This window comes from Borostomias antarcticus, assembly GCF_949987555.1.
Source record: "Borostomias antarcticus genome assembly, chromosome: 3".
Taxonomy (NCBI): domain Eukaryota; kingdom Metazoa; phylum Chordata; class Actinopteri; order Stomiiformes; family Stomiidae; genus Borostomias; species Borostomias antarcticus.
The window spans coordinates 37326930-37348579 of NC_140236.1; the positions used below are offsets into that span (position 1 = coordinate 37326930).

The window sequence follows — 21650 nt, forward strand, 5'->3', positions numbered from 1 at the left end:
CTACCCTGGGCTCAACTACCCCGGGCTCAACTACCCTGGCCTGGGCTCAACTACCCCGGGCTCAACTACCCTGGCCTGGGATACACCCCTTGGGTTTTACGACTGCTTTCGCAACCAGGAACCGGGGGGATAGTTATGAGCTAGGAAGCTAAATGGATCTACGCATCTTTCAGTGACATCTAGCACAATCTAGGCGGTATCACCCGAAATATCACTTAATGGCGGATTAAAATCTTAACTCCATTTACAACAAGAGAATAATAAAGTAACGAAGGGGCACGTGTCGTGTTTTGACCAATCGGAGCCCGAGTTGAGAGAAGCGCATAAATGAGGCGGTTGCCCGTAGAGACGCCGCCATTGAAGTCTTTCAGTCCAACGCACTCGAAAATTGTCGACCTTTATAATATAAATATTGTTCTTTACTTTGCTAGTGTGCCAGTAGCTGTAAACAAACATTACCAAGCGCAACATCGACGACTCGGTTGGGCCATTAAAACCCTCTTGTTTCAGAGACGGACAGATTAAAACACTCTTGAGCCAGAGAGACGAGAAGGTAAATTATGAAACGAGGTTCAACTGCCATTTTGTTTTCAAGACGGTGACCATGTTGGCTTGTTATCTGTTTAAATCATCCAACCGATTTGAATGTGTGTGTTCTGAATGCTTGTCTTATGGAGGGCTAATGCGAGCCTGCTAGTTAGCTGGTGCTAGCTACAGTGTGTTGGCTAACGCTAGCTAACCTCGCTAGCCCCCTCCCTAGCTCCCTCCCTAGCCCCCTCGCTAGCTCCCTCGCTAGCCCCCTCCCTAGCCCCCTCGCTAGCCCCCTCCCTAGCCCCCTCGCTAGCCCCCTCCCTAGCTCCCTCCCTAGCCCCCTCCCTAGCTCCCTCCCTAGCCCCCTCCCTAGCTCCCTCGCTAGCCCCCTCCCTAGCTCCCTCCCTAGCCCCCTCCCTAGCCCCCTCCCTAGCCCCCTCCCTAGCTCCCTCCCTAGCTCCCTCGCTAGCCCCCTCCCTAGCCCCCTCCCTAGCCCCCTCCCTAGCTCCCTCGCTAGCCCCCTCCCTAGCTCCCTCCCTAGCTCCCTCGCTAGCCCCCTCCCTAGCCCCCTCGCTAGCCCCCTCCCTAGCCCCCTCGCTAGCTCCCTCCCTAGCCCCCTCCCTAGCTCCCTCCCTAGCCCCCTCCCTAGCCCCCTCGCTAGCCCCCTCCCTAGCTCCCTCGCTAGCCCCCTCCCTAGCTCCCTCCCTAGCCCCCTCGCTAGCCCCCTCCCTAGCTCCCTCCCTAGCCCCCTCGCTAGCCCCCTCCCTAGCTCCCTCCCTAGCTCCCTCCCTAGCTCCCTCGCTAGCTCCCTCCCTAGCCCCCTCCCTAGCTCCCTCCCTAGCTCCCTCCCTAGCTCCCTCGCTAGCCCCCTCCCTAGCCCCCTCCCTAGCTCCCTCCCTAGCTCCCTCCCTAGCCCCCTCCCTAGCTCCCTCGCTAGCCCCCTCCCTAGCTCCCTCGCTAGCCCCCTCGCTAGCCCCCTCCCTAGCCCCCTCCCTAGCCCCCTCGCTAGCCCCCTCCCTAGCTCCCTCCCTAGCCCCCTCCCTAGCCCCCTCGCTAGCCCCCTCGCTAGCCCCCTCGCTAGCCCCCTCCCTAGCCCCCTCCCTAGCCCCCTCGCTAGCCCCCTCCCTAGCTCCCTCGCTAGCCCCCTCCCTAGCTCCCTCCCTAGCCCCCTCCCTAGCCCCCTCCCTAGCTCCCTCCCTAGCCCCCTCGCTAGCCCCCTCGCTAGCCCCCTCCCTAGCCCCCTCGCTAGCCCCCTCCCTAGCTCCCTCCCTAGCCCCCTCCCTAGCTCCCTCCCTAGCTCCCTCGCTAGCCCCCTCCCTAGCCCCCTCGCTAGCCCCCTCCCTAGCTCCCTCGCTAGTCCCCTCGCTAGCCCCCTCCCTAGCTCCCTCCCTAGCCCCCTCGCTAGCTCCCTCCCTAGCCCCCTCCCTAGCCCCCTCCCTAGCCCCCTCGCTAGCCCCCTCCCTAGCTCCCTCGCTAGTCCCCTCGCTAGCCCCCTCCCTAGCTCCCTCGCTAGTCCCCTCGCTAGCCCCCTCCCTAGCTCCCTCGCTAGCCCCCTCCCTAGCCCCCTCGCTAGCCCCCTCCCTAGCTCCCTCGCTAGCCCCCTCGCTAGCCCCCTCCCTAGCCCCCTCCCTAGCTCCCTCGCTAGCCCCCTCCCTAACCCCCTCCCTAGCCCCCTCCCTAGCTCCCTCGCTAGCCCCCTCCCTAGCTCCCTCGCTAGCTCCCTCCCTAGCCCCCTCCCTAGCCCCCTCCCTAGCCCCCTCCCTAGCTCCCTCCCTAGCTCCCTCGCTAGCCCCCTCCCTAACCCCCTCCCTAGCTCCCTCCCTAGCTCCCTCCCTAGCCCCCTCCCTAGCCCCCTCCCTAGCCCCCTCGCTAGCCCCCTCCCTAGCTCCCTCCCTAGCTCCCTCGCTAGCTCCCTCCCTAGCCCCCTCCCTAGCCCCCTCCCTAGCTCCCTCGCTAGCCCCCTCCCTAACCCCCTCCCTAACCCCCTCCCTAGCTCCCTCGCTAGCCCCCTCGCTAGCCCCCTCCCTAGCTCCCTCCCTAGCCCCCTCCCTAGCCCCCTCCCTAGCCCCCTCCCTAGCTCCCTCCCTAGCCCCCTCCCTAGCTCCCTCCCTAGCCCCCTCCCTAGCCCCCTCCCTAGCCCCCTCGCTAGCCCCCTCGCTAGCTCCCTCGCTAGCCCCCTCGCTAGCCCCCTCCCTAGCTCCCTCCCTAGCTCCCTCGCTAGCCCCCTCGCTAGCTAACCTCGCTAGCTAACCTCGCTAGCTCCCTCCCTAGCTCCCTCCCTAGCTCCCTCGCTAGCCCCCTCGCTAGCTAACCTCGCTAGCTAACCTCGCTAGCTCCCTCGCTAGCTAACCTCGCTAGCTCCCTCACTAGCTCCCTCCCTAGCTCCCTCGCTAGCTCACTCGCTAGCTGCCTCGCTAGCCCCCTCGCTAGCCCCCTCCCTAGCTCCCTCCCTAGCTCCCTCCCTAGCTCCCTCCCTAGCTCCCTCGCTAGCCCCCTCACTAGCTAACCTCGCTAGCCCCCTCGCTAGCTCCCTCCCTAGCCCCCTCGCTAGCTCCCTCCCTAGCCCCCTCCCTAGCCCCCTCGCTAGCCCCCTCCCTAGCTCCCTCCCTAGCCCCCTCCCTAGCCCCCTCCCTAGCTCCCTCGCTAGCTCCCTCGCTAGCCCCCTCCCTAGCCCCCTCCCTAGCTCCCTCGCTAGCTCCCTCCCTAGCTCCCTCCCTAGCCCCCTCGCTAGCTCCCTCCCTAGCTCCCTCGCTAGCCCCCTCGCTAGCTAACCTCGCTAGCCCCCTAGCTAGCTAACGATACTAGCCATAAGATGTTTCTCGCTAGCTAACATGACCTCTCGCCCATTCCCTCTGCTGGCCGTGGCCCATTCCCCCTGCTGGCCGTGGCCCATTCCCTCTGCTGGCCGTGGCCCATTCCCTCTGCTGGCCGGGGCCCATTCCCTCTACTGGCCGGGGCCCATTCCCTCTGCTGGCCGTGGCCCATTCCCTCTACTGGCCGGGGCCCATTCCCTCTGCTGGCCGGGGCCCATTCCCTCTGCTGGCCGGGGCCCATTCCCTCTGCTGGCAGGGGCCCATTCCCTCTGCTGGCCGTGGCCCATTCCCTCTGCTGGCCGTGGCCCATTCCCTCTGCTGGCCGTGGCCTTGTCTCTGAACGCCCGCCCGAGGTCCGCAGAGCAGCACGGGTCACTGCAGCAGGCTAGCTAGCCAGCTCATGTGTCTAGCTATTGATTACAGCTTTGCCAGTACTTCTGCTAACATGATGTTTAATAACATGCAAGCAGCGGACTAGTTGAGTAACTTGGCCCGGAGCTGAGCTTGGCTGGCCCTTCTCAAGGCAAGCTAGTGCTAGCTACCGGCAGCTCTCTTCACGTGTGGGTAGCATGGCATCATATGGCCCTCATCAGCTAGCACAACACATCCTCCTGGCCTTGATTCAGCTGCCCATTGGCCATGTATGTGGCCAATTTGTGTGTGTGTGTGGGGGGGGGGGGTTAGAGAGAGCAGATGTAATTTTTAAAGGAACATTGACTTTGTTACATGTGTAATCCATACATTTTGGCATGCCCAGGGTGCGGATTCGAACCTAGATGTCTTGCGTGACAGACTGTTTTAACCTGCTATGCTGATGAAACGCTAGCTCTTCATCAGTGCAAGTGGACGGTATTTATACCGGGGGAATGAGTTAATCAACAGCTCTTAACTACTCGGGGCTCATGAAGAATCTGTTTTACTCAGCTCGGCTGCACTCATCCCCCTAAACTCGCTCCACATCCACAGGGCATCTGGGTCACTGCACCAGCGTAACCCATACGCTTTGACATGCTCAGGGTGGGATTCGAACCCCGGACTCCTATGGGACAGACACTGTTTTAACAAGCTATGCAGATGAAAAGCTAGCTATTCATTGGCCGGATGGACAATATTTATACTGGGGGAGTGAGTTTAATCAACACTTGGGACTCATGAGAAATCTGTTTCACTCGGTTACACATGCAAATTTTATATTAAAGGAGTAGTAAAGGGAAAATGCATGTTTAGCCCTGTTTTAAGGTTACTTATGATCATATACAATGGTTCAGATCAAAACGTTGACAAAACTAGCACTTTTGAGAAAGTCTGATAATTGCTCTACCACCATTTTGGTCATACAATGGATGTGGATGGGCACCGTGAAAAATCATTAAAAAAAACATGTTAAACTCAATTTCAAAGACAAGAAGCTCGCCGAGGTGTTAGTTGGCGTTCTGACATATAATTCACCATAAAGTAAGATTCTAGTTCATCTGGAAAGGCTTTTTTAAATATTTAGCATAGAACTATTTAGTCGCAGCACATACGTGTGTAAACTTCCGCAAACTAGGTAGCCTAGCAACAATAACAATAGCTACCGTAAGTAGTTCCGCTTCCTGAGTCCCCTCTGCGGATTGATCTACACATCTACAACGGTCAAGTCAATGGATTTCATAAAATGATCAATACAACCCTACAGGATTCATACTTTGCGGCGAATTTAATGTCAGAACACCAACAGACACCAATTACCCCCTCGGTGAGCTTCTTGTCTTTGAAATCGAGAGTTTAACATGTTTTTGAAAGATTTTTCACGGTGCCCACCCACATCCATTGTATGACCAAAACGGTGGTAGAGCAATTATCAGACTTTCTCAAAAGTGCTAGTTTTGTCAACGTTTTGATCTGATCCATTGTATATGATCATAAGTAACCTTAAAACAGGGCTAAACAAGCATTTTCCCTTTACTACTCCTTTAAGTAATATAGTATCATGTTTGTTATGTGAGATTCAAGACGGAGGGGTTCTGTATGCTTGTTCGGGGGGGGGGTTAACATTCTAGTTTCTCTGAAAATCCAATGTATTTATTGCAAATAAACTACATAGAAAGATCAACATAACTTGTAATGTTAATTTTTTATGGGCTTGGGCTAGTACAATTCTTATTGGAAATTATGAACTTTGTTATTGGGGTGAGGGGCGACATTCGGCATCACCTGTTATTTGCCTAGTTTTTATCTACTGGTCAGTAATTTCAGGGATTTGTTTTCTTATTCACAAGGGATTTGACTAATTTCAGTTTGTTGTGTGTTCTAAGTTATAGTCTACCTTAGGTGTGAATTATAGCAGTGGTAAATTAAGTACTTATTTCCATTGTGATTGTCATAATAGAACCATCCATAGTAACCTCAACTGATTTAAGATATGGTACAGGCTGTATTGATTAAAGATTAGTTGATTAAGCTGTACAGTTGAACTGAGATTCAGTCATAAAATGTAGGTTATAGAAAATAATATCCTCTACTGAAGAAACAAACATGTCTATATAAGTGCAGTGGCTAAGCAAATATGGTGTCATGATTGTGATAATAAATATTTGAAATTACGTTGAGCGATTCCATACCAGAGACTTAAGTGTGCCTAGTGTGTTGAGAGAAGCAGTAGGTGGCAGTATAAATCATGTTTTCTACAGCTGGTGAAAATCCCTGTGAGAAATGGAACTCCATGGCATTATTGAAATCATTGTGTATTGGTATATGGACAGGTGTATTGGTATATGGACAGGTGTATTGGTATATGGACAGGTGTATTGGCACTAGAATGTATGGCAACAGTTCTCGTTGGATTGAAATTGGAATATACAATTGGCTGGCTAGTGGCTACATTGTGTACATGATTGGCCCTATACATTGCACAATTATTCAAACGTCAATTTAACACGATAAATGAATCAAGTCAGCCAACACTGTCTGGTTCTGCGAGACTTGATGCCATCGGAGCAGTCATTATTCAAAAGTTACATTGCTGTTTTGACTTGACTGTCAACTTTATTCTGGTGGTGAGGAGTAGATCTGACATTTTAAGCACTAGTTAGCCACATTTAGCTGCTGGCATCTTTAGATTTCCAAGATATTCTGGTTGAAAAATGCCTCTTTTCTCCACTTGTTTAGGAGGACTGAGTGTGATGAGACGTGAGCTACGGAGGAACAGCTCTCCTCTGTGCACTGGACTGACCCTCGGATTGCACCATGGCAGATGTTAGACACCCCCAGGTTTCTACCCTTAGAGGAAACCCCCTTCCCCCAGAGTACAAGAACCTCAAGAAGCCTGGGCGCTCCACCAATCAGCTGCAGTATCTGGAGAAGATGGTGGTCAAAGCCCTCTGGAGGAACCAGATTTCCTGGCCTTTCCGCCACCCTGTGGATGCTGTCACATTGCACCTTCCGGTGAGTGTACAACATTTCCCAAGAGATGTTTTGACACCTATTCTAGTGCTTGCCTATTAATTACTACCATTTCAGCCTTCTCATTCAGTCTGCGTTCCCTCCTGCTTCTCTTTTAGGATTATTATACAATTATCAAGAATCCAATGGACTTGAACACCATCAAGAAGCGTCTTCTAAACAATTATTATTGGAAGGCAATGGAGTGTATACAGGACTTCAACACCATGTTCACCAATTGCTATGTGTACAATCGGGTAATGAACACATTATTTGGGATGATGTTTTTATTAACCCACGTATCAGTAGTGTAAACGGGCAGGTGCTATTTTGATTTTCTTTTACTCTACCCAGCCTGGAGATGACATTGTTCTGATGGCGCAAGCCTTGGAGAAGATGTTCTTGCAGAAAGTGGCCCTCATGGATCCAGAGGAAAAGGAGGTGTCTTCCGTTACCATAAAGGCACCAGAGAAAGGGAGGAAGTCCTCTGCAGGTACTGCACTACAAAGCAGGGCATTGCATCTTTGCATTTTTCATGTGTTCCTATGGCTACATTTTCCCCTCGGACTGTCGTCTTCTCGCTAGGTGTGAGGCTGAGGCCCCTGTCCCCTGTCTCTGACTGTCCTCTTCTCGCTAGGTGTGAAGCTGAGGCCCCTGTCCCCTGTCTCTGAGGTGGTGTTCCAGCAGACGGTGACCGTCATCCCTCCTGAGGCGCTTCTCTCCATCCCCCCGGCCCAGCTCTCCTCACAGATGGAAGATAAAGTCAGTCCTTGATAGCACCCCTTCATTAGTGCGCTCGGAAGTTACTATTGAAATGTTTTTGTTGTTGTTGATGTATTATTCCTTAATTACCACTTCTCAACATGATAGACATGTGGTATTAGAGAACAAATTCTGCAAAATTAATTACAAATATAATCTGTAGTGGACAGGAGAGAGGACCTCACAATTTGACATGCTTTTTTTTTCCTAAAACTGAAAAGTATTTTTCTACTGTTCACCTACATTTCTTGCCTTACTTTCATAACATATTTAGATCAAGAAGGGTGTGAAGAGAAAAGCAGATACTACCACAGCCCCCGCTGTCACTAGCTGCGAGTCGTCCCCGTGCCTTGAAGGGTCTACGCCCTGCAAGTTATCCTCCAGGCGTGGGAGTGGACGGCCCATCAAACCACCCAAGAAAGACCTGCCTGATTCTCCCCTGGTGGAGAAGAAGGCCCGCCTCTCAGAGCAGCTCAAGTACTGCAACGGCGTCCTAAAGGAGATGTTCACTAAGCGGCATGCAGGATATGCCTGGCCCTTCTACAAGCCTGTGGATGTACAAGCCCTCGGCCTGCATGACTACCATGACATCATCAAACAGCCTATGGATCTGAGCACCATAAGGGTAACTTAAATTAACTTGTGTTTTCAATATGCTATGTTTGCATCCATGTTATTAGTTTGATTGACAAGCATGGTGATCATCTGTAGTTCAAATGTATTGAATTTGTTATTTGATACTCACAGAAAAAAATGGACAATCGTGAATACACAACTGCCCAAGAGTTTGCTGCTGATTTCAGACTGATGTTCTCCAACTGTTACAAATATAACCCACCCACACATGAAGTTGTTGCAATGGCACGAAAGCTCCAGGTACAGCTTTTGTGATGCACACCGACCTTTGCTATACACAAACAAAACTAGTTGTCATAGGCAATTAAGTATTTACTGTTTAAGTGTTTGACTTGATTCATTTTGGACTCTGCCAGGATGTGTTTGAGTCTCGCTATTTGAAGATTCCAAATGAGTTGACGAGACAGTCCTGTCCAGGAGACATGGACCAGAGGGACAGAGGAGACGGGCCCAAGAGTTGGTCCAGCGCAGAGAGCAGTGAGAGTGAGAGCTCGTCCTCCTCATCGGAGAGCTCCTCAGCCTCCTCCGACGTGGCAGAGCGGGCTCTGAGACTGGCCAATCTACAGGAACAGGTTTGTTACTCAGGGGCCGTGTCCACATAGCTCCTTTTCTGAGCGCCTGCGCCTTGTTTTCAATTGTTTCCATTGAGGAGAGAGCGTTGTTTCTAATGAGGAGAGAGCGTTGTTTCCATTGAGGAGAGAGCGTTGTTTCCATTGAGGAGAGAGCGTTGTTTCCATTGAGGAGAGAGCGTTGTTTCCAATGAGGAGAGAGCGTTGTTTCCATTGAGGAGAGAGCGTTGTTTCCAATGAGGAGAGAGCGTTGTTTCCATTGAGGAGAGAGCGCTGTTTCCATTGAGGAGAGAGCGCTGTTTCCATTGAGGAGAGAGCGCTGTTTCCAGTGAGGAGAGAGCGTTGTTTCCATTGAGGAGAGAGCGTTGTTTCCAATGAGGAGAGAGCGTTGTTTCCAATGAGGAGAGAGCGTTGTTTCCATTGAGGAGAGAGCGTTGTTTCCAATGAGGAGAGAGCGTTGTTTCCATTGAGGAGAGAGCGCTGTTTCCATTGAGGAGAGAGCGCTGTTTCCATTGAGGAGAGAGCGCTGTTTCCATTGAGGAGAGAGCGCTGTTTCCATTGAGGAGAGAGCGCTGTTTCCATTGAGGAGAGAGCGTTGTTTCCATTGAGGAGAGAGCGTTGTTTCCATTGAGGAGAGAGCGTTGTTTCCAATGAGGACAGAGCGTTGTTTCCATTGAGGAGAGAGCGTTGTTTCCAATGAGGAGAGAGCGTTGTTTCCAATGAGGAGAGAGCGTTGTTTCCAATGAGGAGAGAGCGTTGTTTCCAGTGAGGAGAGAGCGTTGTTTCCAATGAGGAGAGAGCGTTGTTTCCAGTGAGGAGAGAGCGTTGTTTCCATTGAGGAGAGAGCGTTGTTTCCATTGAGGAGAGAGCGTTGTTTCCAGTGAGGAGAGAGCGTTGTTTCCATTGAGGAGAGAGCGTTGTTTCCAGTGAGGAGAGAGCGTTGTTTCCATTGAGGAGAGAGCGTTGTTTCCAGTGAGGAGAGAGCGTTGTTTCCATTGAGGAGAGAGCGTTGTTTCCAGTGAGGAGAGAGCGTTGTTTCCATTGAGGAGAGAGCGTTGTTTCCAGTGAGGAGAGAGCGTTGTTTCCAATGAGGAGAGAGCGTTGTTTCCAGTGAGGAGAGAGCGCTGTTTCCATTGAGGAGAGAGCGCTGTTTCCAGTGAGGAGAGAGCGTTGTTTCCAGTGAGGAGAGCGTTGTTTCCAATGAGGAGAGAGCGTTGTTTCCAGTGAGGAGAGAGCGCTGTTTCCATTGAGGAGAGAGCGTTGTTTCCAATGAGGAGAGAGCGTTGTTTCCAGTGAGGAGAGAGCGTTGTTTCCATTGAGGAGAGAGCGTTGTTTCCAGTGAGGAGAGAGCGTTGTTTCCAGTGAGGAGAGAGCGTTGTTTCCAGTGAGGAGAGAGCGTTGTTTCCAGTGAGGAGAGAGCGTTGTTTCCAATGAGGAGAGAGCGTTGTTTCCAATGAGGAGAGAGCGTTGTTTCCAATGAGGAGAGAGCGCTGGCGGCCGCCTAGAGAAAAGCGCAGCACCCAGCGTCTTTTTCCAAGCGCTCCGGCTGTTTTTGAGCGGCCGCTCCGAGTGCTCAAAGTTGAAAATATCTCAACTTTTCAGAAAGGCGGCGGTCTCGTCACTGCCGCTCCTTTCAGGCAACCAATCAGATATTGGATAGGGCTTGACTCGTCAGCTGTCTGGAGTCATCTCTCAAGTCCCGCACCTGGCTAGTGAAAGGATATCTCAAAGGCCACTATCATATCATAATAAATACTATCATATCATAATAAGCAACGTGGAAGCACCATCTCCTCCTCCATCGTCCCGTGGACCCACCACCCGCGGGAGGAATTGTCGGGGTCGGGTGCGCTGCCAACTAGGTGGCGGTGAAGGCGGGGGGCACCGACGGACCGGACCCGGGCGGCAAAGGCTGGCTCTGGGGACATGGAACGTGACCTCGCTGGGGGGGATGGAGCCGGAGCTTGTGAGGGAGGTGGAGCGATACCAATTACACCTGGTGGGGCTAACCTCCACGCACAGCACCGGCGCCGGAACCAAACTCCTGGATAGGGGTTGGACCCTGTTCTTCTCCGGAGTTGCTCACGGTATGAGGCGTAAGGCAGGTGTGGCTATACTAGCTAGCCCCCAGCTGAGCGCCTCTGTGCTGGAGTTCACCCCAGTGGACGAGAGGGTCGCCTCCCTGCGCCTTAGGACTGTGGGGGGGGGGGGGACTCTGACTGTGGTTTGTGCTTATGCACCGAACAGCAGTTCAGAGTACTCAGCCTTCCTGCAGACCCTGAGTGGAGTCCTTTTGGGGGCTCCTGCAGGGGACTCCAGTGTCCTACTGGGGGACTTCAATGCACACGTAGGCAATGAAGGAGAAACTTGGAGGGGCGTGATTGGGAGGCATGGCCACCACGATCTGAACCCGAGTGGTGTTTTGTTGTTGGACTTCTGTGCTAGTCACGGTTTGTCCATAACAAACACCATGTTCGAACACAAGGATGCCCACAAGTACACCTGGCATCAGAACACCTTAGGCCGAAGGTCGATGATCGATTTCGTTATCGTATCATCTGATCTGAGGCCATGCGTTTTGGACACTCGGGTAAAGAGAGGGGCAGAGCTGTCCACTGATCACCATCTGGTGGTGAGCTGGTTTCGATGGCGGGGGAAACTTCTGGACAGACCTGGAAAACCCAAGCGTGTAGTGAGGGTGAACTGGGAACGTCTGGAGGAAGAACCTGTCCGGAGAGATTTCAATTGCCACCTCCGGCGGAGCTTCTCAGGCATCCCTGTGGAGGTTGGGGACATCGAGCATGAGTGGTCGGTGTTCAAAGCCTCCATTGCTGAAGCTGCGGCTGGGAGCTGTGGCCTGAGGGCCATAGGTACCTCAAGGGGCGGTAACCCTTGGACACCGTGGTGGACAGCGGTGGTGAGGGAAGCCGTCCGACTGAAGAAGGAGGCCTTCCGGGTTATGTTAGCCCGGGAGACCCCAGAAACAGTTGCAGGGTATCGACTGGCCCGGAGGGCTGCGGCTTCGGCCGTGACCAAGGCAAAGCAGCGGGTGTGGGAGGAGTTCAGAGAAACCATGGAGAAGGACTTTCGGTCGGCACCAAAGTGTTTCTGGAAGACCATCAGACACCTCAGGAAGGGAAAGCGGGGGACCATCCAAGCTGTATACAGCAAGGAGGGGACACTGCTGACCTCAACTGAGGAGGTTGTTGAGCGTTGGAAGGAGCACTTTGAGGAACTCCTGAACCCGACTAATCCACCCTCTACGATCGAGGCAGAGCCGGAAGATGATGGGGGGTCGTCAATGTCCTTGGAGGAGGTCACTGAGGTAGTCAAACAACTCCACAGTGGCAGAGCCCCAGGGACTGATGAGATCCGTCCAGAAATGCTGAAGGCGCTGGGTGTAGAGGGGCTGTCTTGGTTGACACGCCTCTGTAACATTGCGTGGAAGTCTGGGTCAGTGCCGAAGGAGTGGCAGACTGGGGTGGTGGTCCCAATATTCAAAAAAGGGGACCAGAGGGTGTGTGCGAATTATAGAGGCATCACATTACTCAGCCTCCCAGGGAAAGTTTACTCCAAGGTGCTGGAAAGGAGGGTCCGGCCGATAGTCGAACCTCAGATCGAAGAGGAACAATGCGGATTTCGTCCTGGTCGTGGAACTACCGACCAGCTCTTCACTCTCGCAAGGATCTTGGAGGGGGCTTGGGAGTTTGCCCAACCTGTCTACATGTGTTTTGTGGACTTGGAGAAGGCTTACGACCGGGTCCCTCGAGAGGTCTTGTGGAGGGTTATGCGGGAGTATGGGGTGAGGGGGTCCCTACTTAGGGCCATCCAATCCCTGTACACCCAGAGCGAGAGCTGTGTCCGGGTCCTCGGCAGTAAGTCGTCTTCCTTTCCGGTGGGTGTTGGCCTCCGCCAGGGCTGCGCTTTGTCACCAATCCTGTTTGTGATTTTCATGGACAGGATATCGAGGCGTAGCCGGGGGGAGGTGGGTTTGCAGTTCGGTGAGCTGGGGATCACGTCACTGCTTTTTGCAGATGATGTGGTCCTGATGGCATCAGCTGCCTGCGACCTCCAGCACTCTCTGGATAGGTTCGCAACTGAGTGTGAAGCGGCTGGGATGAGAATAAGCACTTCTAAATCTGAGGCCATGGTTCTCAGCAGGAAACCGGTGGCCTGTCCGCTCCGAGTAGGAAATGAGTCCTTACCCCAAGTGAAGGAGTTCAAGTATCTGGGGGTCTTGTTCACGAGCGAGGGAACCATGGAGAGCGAGTTTGGCCGGAGAATCGGAGAAGCTGGTGCGGTTCTGCAGTCGCTTTACCGCACTGTTGTGACGAAAAGAGAGCTGAGCCAAAAGGCAAAGCTCTCGATCTACCGGTCTATCTTCGTCCCCACCCTCACCTATGGTCATGAAGGATGGGTCATGACCGAAAGAACGAGATCACGGATACAAGCGGCCGAAATGAGTTTTCTCCGGAGGGTGGCTGGGGTCTCCCTGAGAGATCGGGTGAGAAGTTCAGTCATCCGGGAGAGACTCGGAGTAGAGCCGCTGCTCCTTTGCGTCGAAAGGAGCCAGTTGAGGTGGTTCGGGCATCTAGTGAGGATGCCTCCTGGGCGCCTCCCTAGGGAGGTGTTCCAGGCGTGTCCGGCTGGGAGGAGGCCGCGGGGTAGACCCAGGACTAGGTGGAGATTCCCCAGGCAGAGCTGGTTGATGCTGCTAGGGAAAGGGATGTCTGGGGTCCCCTGCTGGAGCTGCTGCCTCCGCGACCCGACCCTGGATAAGCGGATGAAGATGATGATGATGATATCATAATAAATACATCCAGCCAAGTTGTCAGATGCAAGAGACGTGTGATCATTAGTTGACTATCTACTGTGTCTAGCTAGCTAACTGGTTACGTTTTAAGATGCTATATTCATTTACTTAGACACAACGTTGTCACGAAACTAGTCGTCTAGCTAACGTAACGTTATGCCAGCTGTGTCAAACTCGGCTGCTCATAAACGGCTGCTCATATGCACCGTGAGCTGTTATGCTTGATTTAACTTTCTAAATGGTTTTGGGTCAGTGAGTGACATTAAGGAACTGATAATTAGAGACGACAATATTCTCTTGCATCAGAAATATTTTTATCTGCCACTATTTTCAAAAATGTTGCGTGGTTTTGGACACCACTACGTCATGTTTGGTAGATGCGCTGCAGGGCGCTGGGGCGAAGCTCTTCCTGGTTTTGTGGCGCTATGTGGACACGCCCCCTAAGGTGACCTTGTTGTTTCCTGTTGTCAGTGTATCTAATTGTTGGCCCTCTTTTCCAGTTAAAAGCAGTTCACGATCAACTGCAGAGACTAACCCAGGACCCCCTGGTTAAACCAAAGAAGAAGGATAAATCCAAGAAGGGCAAAAGACGGAAAGAGAAAGAAACAATCCGACAGAAGCATAAAGATTCAAAGAAGAGCAAATTCAAAGTGCAGAAAGGGCTGAACAACAAGGGCTTATCCTCTATGTAAGTGAGCTCCACTTTTCCTTATCATTCCTCTCATCCCTTTCTCTGCTGAGCTACTTTCTATGAGAATGGTTTGTTATTACATTAGGCTGAGCACTCTTTGTTATCCTTAATCTTTGTTCTCCTCAAAACCCTCTGTAAGGCACGTCAAGAAGTCAGCAGTACCCCATGCATCTGAGGATGAGATACCAGGGATACCCATGTCTTACGGTGAGAAGAGGCAGTTGAGTCTGGACATCAACAAACTTCCTGGTGACAAACTGGGCAAGGTGGTCCACATCATCCAGGCCAGGGAGTCCTCAATGCGGGACTCCAGCCCAGAGGAGATAGAGATCGACTTTGAAACCCTCAAGCCGTCTACACTGAGGGCCCTGCAGACCTTCGTCATGACCTGTCTGAGGAGCCGCCCCAAGAAACCAGGCCGTGAGTGTTCCCTCTTTCCTCTGACTCCTCAAGCCTTTTCCCTATGGTTTTCTTTTTATCTACAAAAATACTTTGTTGTCACTGTTGTCCTCTGCTCTCTTTAGAGAAAAAGTCAGTGAAGCCCAAAGAAGAGATGCAAACTGGGAAAAAGCAACCCGCTGAGAAACCGATTGTTGTTGAGGAGGAGAGCTCGAGCAAGAAGAAAAAGTCAACAAGTAAGAAGTGAATCTTTGGCAGAAAAACGGTATTATCTGTATTATCTGGCCCTGTGAGCCTTCAGAACGAGGTGCTCATTGGGTTAGGTTAGGGTTAGGGTTAGGGTTAGGGTAGGGGTAGGGGTAGGGGTAGGGGTAGGGGTAGGGTTAGGGTTAGGGTTAGGTTAGGGTTAGGGTAATCATTGGCTCTTGTCTACCGGGTCAGATACACTATCCTGGGTCCAGATGTTCCAACCCACTCACTCCACGGAAGTTGACTGATTCTTGGTCTGGTGTTGGTAAATTAAATTGCGGTTTCTCTGAGTAAAAAATTGGTCCAATGAGCGCCTCGGGGGACTAACCATAGCCAATTAATTGCCGGTGTTGCTATTGTTTAGCGTTGCCAAGCTGTGTGTCGGACCAAAAGAGGAGTATGGCTGTTCAACGGCAATTAACAATGACCAATAACTTTAAAATCCACTCTGCTTTGAAGGCACTTATTCAAAGGTTTTTTGAATAAGTGTTTTTTTGCGTTCTTGTTTTGACTACATTGATGTTGGATTCAAGCAGATAAGTATGTTGGTGTCTAGTGATTTGGTTAGGGAAAAGCAAATCTGCGGAAACAATGTCAGACTGAAGATCTCAACGGAGTGTAACGAGTTGACAAGTTATCAGGCTAATTAGTTGTGCTGTTCTTATACTGTAGCTCAACGTGTTTCCCAATGAGTGACAGTTAATCAGTTCTCCCTGTGTTTTAAACAGGCGAGCCCTCCATGGCATCACAAGACCTGGGCCAGCCCTCCCACCTCAGTGAGAGCAGCAGTAGCTCCTCCTCCTCCAGCTCCAACAGCGGCAGCAGCAGTAGTAGTGATTCTAGCACTTCTGATAGCAGTGACTCTGAATCAGGTTAGCTGTTTTCCTTAGCACTCTCCGCCCTACCCATCTCTTTTCCTTGTCAGGGCACTTTCCACACTCTCTTCCTCACTAACCGGAGAGAAAACGATTTCCTAAGAAATCTACCTGGACACATCCTTTGTAGCAATATAACTCACTTTTGTCCACTCGCTGGCACACCTTATACTGCAAAAGATATTAAAGTATGTATTGTTTTATTTATTGATTTGTTCATTGGGTGTTCATTTTTCTTGCACTTTTTCAAACACTGTCCATTCTGCCGAGATGATCAAACTACACATGAAGACATTTTTCAGATCATTTGAGTGATTTGTATAATTGTGGTATATTTACTTTGCAGTTTCCCTTAATGTATATACCCTTCCTTTAAAAGCCACATGCTATATTTGAAATGGGTCCGGTCAGCCTTATGTGCAGATCAGACTGATGACATCTTACCTGATAACATGCTCTGAATGTGGACTTGTTTGAGGCACAGCCCATACCGGCCAGAAACCAACTAGAAGCTAAAGCTCTGAATTGGTACTGAATAGAGCAGTAACAGTATTTTATTGAGCTACTAACTTCATATCCTGTCACACCTGTTGAGCCTCCATGTGATTGAACCTGGTCATCATTTTAAACTACAACACTCATTCACCAACTACAGGTGTAATCCTCATCTGGCTGAATTTTGTATTTGTGTTGGGCTTTAACGGGATTTTATATGCAAGTGAGAAGATATTGGCATGCACATGCATCACAGACTGTATTTTAGTACTCAAAGAGTGTAAAGTTAATGTCGAGCAGTTTTCACTGCATTTTTTTTCCTATTTGTGCCCAAAGTGGATAGTGAACGTGTTGGGTGTCCAACACCTAGAGATTTAAATAAATGCATTGAATAAATACCTAATAGACAATCCCTGTATATTTTATGTCAGTTCTTCTTTAAAGAAAAAGTCATTTTTGTGTGCAAATGTATTTGCAACTTTTAAGGGAAACAGGGTAGGGAGTGGAGGTATTTATTGATGGTAAGTATACTAATATTTTTTTTTCATTTTCTGTACGTCGTTTAAAAGGTTAAAAAGTACAAGACTGGTCAACAATAACTACAGGTATAATTAATACAGTAGTAGTTCATTAATAGTAATAGAAAGACTTTGAATTACTGTTGTGTATTTTGTATGTCTTTCAGTGCAGGAAAGTAAGAAGAAGAAAAGCAAAGATGGTTGCCACAAGGTTAAAACAAAGGTAAATGCATGACACTCCTCCGCCCACTAAGGCCATTATTGCATATATATATTCTTGTTTATTTTTCTGTAATGGTTGTATTGGGAGAGATGCATTTACAACTTTGTTAATTTAAAATATATAAAATGTAATTTGTCCCCTAATACAGAAGGTGAAACGGAAAGCCCATAAGGTGCAGAAATCTGAGAGAACAGACCCGTTAGAAGTCTTGTTCCAGACAAGTCCTCCTCTGCCTGAGTCTCAGCCCCCAGTAGGAGGAAGTCAAGGGCAGTCCACTCAGCAGCATGTTGAGCTCATTCTATCGCCCCCAGGTAATGGCTTCATCCAACTCTGTGCCAGTGCATTTGGTATTAAGACACTAAAAATGCAGGAAAGGTCTTTCACTCCGATTTAAAGATAAAACGTCTACAGAAGAGGTCATTTGTCTATTGGAACATAAGCTGTGCTTGGAAAGTCAAATTTGGGACGGCAGCTACAGCCTTGTCTCATCATTTCTCTTGACTTTCTCCCCCCTCTCCCATCACCTCAGCCTTACACAGCCGCCTGCCTCCTCAGCCTTCAAGACCTAGTGCCAAAGCAGCACCACTACCTCACAAAAGCAGACTGCAGCTCAGCCCACAACCACCACAGGAATCCCCCTCCTCCCCCCCTCCTCCCTCCCCCCCTCCATGTGACCTCACCCCACCCCCAGTGTCCCCCACATATGAGCCTTCCTCAAGCCCAGTCTGTTCTCCTCAGACACCTTCTCCCTTAGCACTCCCATTCCATCAGTGTCCCTCACCGCCTCCAACACAGGAGGTGAAATCTGTCTCGCCAAATCCTGCTGCTAGGGCTCAACAGGAAGGTAAGGGGTCATTAGCGCCCCTCCTAGCTTGTAGCATGTCCCTGCACGCTTCATTCACCTCTTCATTCACCTCTATCTGCTCCGTTCCCATTTGGCTTCTAGGTTGTTGTGTTTAGATGGCCGCCATCCCGCCGTCGCTGTAACCCTGGCTGCATGTCTCCGTCCCCCCTCCCTCAGCTGCGCGCCCGCCCACGTTCCTAGCTCCGCCTCCCCTCCCTCAGCTGCGCGCCCGCCCACGTTCCTAGCTCCGCCTCCCCTCCCTCAGCTGCGCGCCCGCCCACGTTCCTAGCTCCGCCTCCCCTCCCTCAGCTGCGCGCCCGCCCACGTTCCTAGCTCCGCCTCCCCTCCCTCAGCTGCGCGCCCGCCCACGTTCCTAGCTCCGCCTCCCCTCCCTCAGCTGCGCGCCCGCCCACGTTCCTAGCTCCGCCTCCCCTCCCTCAGCTGCGCGCCCGCCCACGTTCCTAGCTTGTGTTTTTGTGTGAAGTCAAACTGAGTGTCGTCTTTATTTTGTGTCTCCCATCAGGTTTGCCGTCACTCTTGTCTCCTCTGACCTCTCCTCCTGGAGTGTTGCTGCATTTTGACAGCAGCAAACCGGAGGTATGGTCTAGTCAGAAAGATGCATAATACTGTGCCCCCCCCCCCCCCCCCCCCTTCCTTTTTATTGTTGCAATTTAATCTTAAAATTTTGACTAATATACAAGCATACAGAATGTTCCTTTCGAGATAAAGTAAATGTTATTTTACTGGTACATCTTGGGACTTGAACTAGTAATTTCATGTTGGCCTAAGCCTTGAGATGGTAATTGGGGGTAACTGGGGTTTTACACTGTGAGTCTCTTTGTGTGGCAGTGCCCGGTGTTGTCCCCCCTAGAAGACAGCCCATTACAGCATATGAAGAATGAGAGGTCTTCAGAGTCACTAGGGGAGGTGAAGAATGAGAGGTCTTCAGAGTCACTAGGGGAGCCGGACTATAAGACACTGCAGAAATTGCCCAGTAAGCATATCAGTGTGCACACAGTGAAAATGTGCTCATTTATAATTCCTTTGCGGAGCCGTTTTGATCAGACTCGCATATCTCTCCCTAGATGCCAGACTCTCTGAGGCTACGCTCGACTGCAGGTCCACCGGCGTGTCCCATCTACCGCTTCACAACACTGCCAACAAACCCACTCAGGAGGGAACATCTCAACCCGCCAAAAAGGTTGGACAGGGTGGCTCAAACATGTCATAACATACTCGTCAGAGGCAAGTACTGACCCATGTTTGTATTAATCCAGAACTTGAGCGGTGAATGCCTTGTTTGTGAATTATCATCTGAAGGATATTGTCCTGAAGAATGCAGACTCCTGGGCCAGTCTGGGGAAAATGACCGCCCTCACTCCTTTAACGCGCAAGTCTTCAAAGGAGAGCTTTCAACAGTTCCGCAAGGTTGCCATGGAGAAGGAGGAGCGTGAAAAGGCTCTGAAGAGGATGCAGATGGACAGGAAGGCTCCAGAGAGGAGCAGGTATTCCTCTAAAGAAGATGGAAGCTATTTGGACCGACTCATTCATAATGAGTGTTGTTTCTTATTGTGTTGTTGGATTTCTCATCAGTCTTCCAGCGCCGCCCAGAGCTGAACAACCGGTCCGACCCATTAAAGAGGAACCTGTTGAGCTACCAGTAGAGACCCTGCCTCCGGAGGACATCCTGGAGGCAGAACCCCCAGAACCTCAGAGAGAGGAGCCCCCTGCCCCGTCTCCCCCTGCCAGCACACAGGCCTCTCTGGACAGGGAGAGGGAGATGGCCCGCAAGAGGGAGCAGGAGCGCCGCAGACGGGAGGCAGTAAGTTCCTTTAGGCCTCATTATGCCAGTCATGCTCTGGCTCAGTCACGCTCTGGCTCAGTCATGCTCTGGCTCAGTCATGCTCTGGCTCAGTCATGCTCTGGCTCAGTCATGCTCTGGCTCAGTCATGCTCTGGCTCAGCGCAGTGGCGATTTTTCCCCGAGTGTTGTCTCATTACTTTGCTTTTCTTCCTTTAGATGTCGGGGGTCATCGACATGACTATGCAGAGTGACATCATGGCCACATTTGAGAAGAACCTGTTCTGAAGAACCTGTTCTGAAGAACCTGTTCTGAACACATCCAACAGAGGATCTTCCTCCCTACGCACAGGATGTCAGAACAAAACATTTTGATAAAGGAAATGATGTATAATCCCTTAAGAGGCAAAGCTTGAAGCATGACAACTTTACATAATCCCAGTACTGTACATGTTGTCCCTGGAAGAAGATACTATACAATGTAAACTATTGATGTTACCTAAACATTCTGGAGGACCATATATTCATAGATGGATGTTGCCTTTTTTGTACATGTAACAGTTCATAAATACCTGCACTGAAATACTGTATAACTTGCAGATAGACTGTGTAAGAGTGGGCAAAGCAATTGCTGTTGTAAAACTAAAATGCTCAGTCTATGTTCTCCGCCTACACATCGAGCCCTTCACTTGGCTCCTTTTCCTTCACTTGGTTCCTTTCCTCCTAGTTTCGAGTCCTCCCATAATGGCAGCCAACCGAGTGAGGACATGTTTACATGCCATTAACATTCCAACTCTGGCTCAAATTTGTGATCTGATCTTTTTGCTACAGTTAATAAGAATTGTATTATGTATGTATATCCATGTATAGTTTCTCTCTCGTTTCAGTAATACACAGTTAAAAGAAATCTACCTAATGCAGAAATGATTCAATATGATGAGGTGTATAGTATATGTCCTATGCGACTTAAGTATGCAAATGTATTTTTGGCTTGTTCTGTTCCAGAGTGTGTGAACATTAAAATATTTTGTTTATTTGTATAAAATGATGTTTAGTATTTTTGTTTACCAGAGGCTGAGGCATCATCCTTGCCAAAGGCCAGTTTCAGATGTGGAACTCATTTGAAATATGCATTCCTGGTTTGACTGTCTTAAAGTTTGATGTGCCATGTTGTGGTGCAGTTATTGCAAACTTAAGGCATTATTGATGCCTTTACTGTTGGCTTTTCTAATCCAGATTAATTTCTGACAATGTTTTTGAAAATGTACTTATTGTTTGTTGATACTAGGGTTCAGGACATTCTGCAGTGTTCCTCTTTGACATGAACAGTAGCACTTTATTCTTTATCTTATGGTTTGAGCACATGCCATACCATGTGGAGAGAGAACTTAATTTTGAAAAGATCACTTAAAAGCTAAATCATTAAAATATTTTCATTGAAGTCTGGGTATCTGTTTCCTTTCATTTGTCTGGCGGTAGGCTATTTGGAGAGGATTTAGTTTTAGTTTTTGTGCATGGCTGTAAGCCAGCGCACCATAGATGACGTTTGTTGGGTTGTTATTCCCTCCCTCCCTTACTCTGTTGAACATTGACATGCATTTCTCTGTTGGCACCACAAGAGGCAGTAGTCCCAGCACACCCAAATAAAGGAGGACACCAAAATCAACCCGCCGATTTCCACTGCACAAGTACCCTGGAGATGGGGTTTCAAGGCCCCGGTGGGGGTGATTTTGAGAAAGCATCAAACACCCTCTGCTAGCCTGTGGGTTTATTCCTACGTTTACTTTCGGCATTTCCATCCCTCTCCTTCCCTCCATTCACTCTCCCCTTTTTTTGATTCAAAGCATTTTAATAAATATGAGAATTTTGATTTGTCATTGAGTCCCAAGGACTCATTTTCAAGTGTTGGGCTCTATTCTGCCGGAGGTCCGCCAACTCGTCCATCGGGGACCCGCTGTAGGTCCGCTAGCCTTGTGTTATCTGGGTTTATCCCTTACCTTTGTCCGGAA

General features: G+C 50.3%; 1 protein-coding gene across 2 annotated transcripts; it reads left to right on the plus strand.

The window, feature by feature from the left end:
• Positions 1–94: 94 nt before the first annotated feature.
• On the plus strand, positions 95–21003 carry brdt (bromodomain, testis-specific). Of its 2 annotated transcripts, XM_084436438.1 has the most exons (22): positions 95–553; positions 6495–6770; positions 6887–7024; positions 7122–7260; positions 7405–7529; positions 7804–8154; positions 8277–8405; positions 8522–8737; positions 14048–14235; positions 14378–14658; positions 14763–14873; positions 15615–15758; positions 16942–16997; positions 17146–17308; positions 17527–17841; positions 18365–18438; positions 18691–18746; positions 18783–18835; positions 18927–19042; positions 19162–19346; positions 19435–19663; positions 19861–21003. In XM_084436438.1, the coding sequence occupies exons 2-22, from the start codon at positions 6573–6575 to the stop codon at positions 19927–19929; spliced, it is 3336 nt and encodes a 1111-aa protein (XP_084292564.1). In that variant the 5' UTR covers positions 95–553; positions 6495–6572; the 3' UTR covers positions 19930–21003. The 2 variants fall into 2 exon arrangements, with proteins under 2 accessions (XP_084292564.1, XP_084292563.1); XM_084436437.1 differs by having other exon boundaries at positions 18691–18835.
• The last annotated feature ends 647 nt before the right edge of the window (positions 21004–21650 follow it).

What these genes read in the sequence shown, in the direction of transcription:
- brdt (XM_084436437.1), top strand. Translation starts at nt 6,573, where the DNA reads ATGGCAGATGTTAGACACCCCCAGGTTTCTACCCTTAGAGGAAACCCC. An exon ending in TTGACAGCAGCAAACCGGAG is followed by an intron (nt 18,439 to 18,690) that starts GTATGGTCTAGT and finishes TTTGTGTGGCAG; the next exon opens with TGCCCGGTGTTGTCCCCCCT. An exon ending in AAGGCTCCAGAGAGGAGCAG is followed by an intron (nt 19,347 to 19,434) that starts GTATTCCTCTAA and finishes ATTTCTCATCAG; the next exon opens with TCTTCCAGCGCCGCCCAGAG.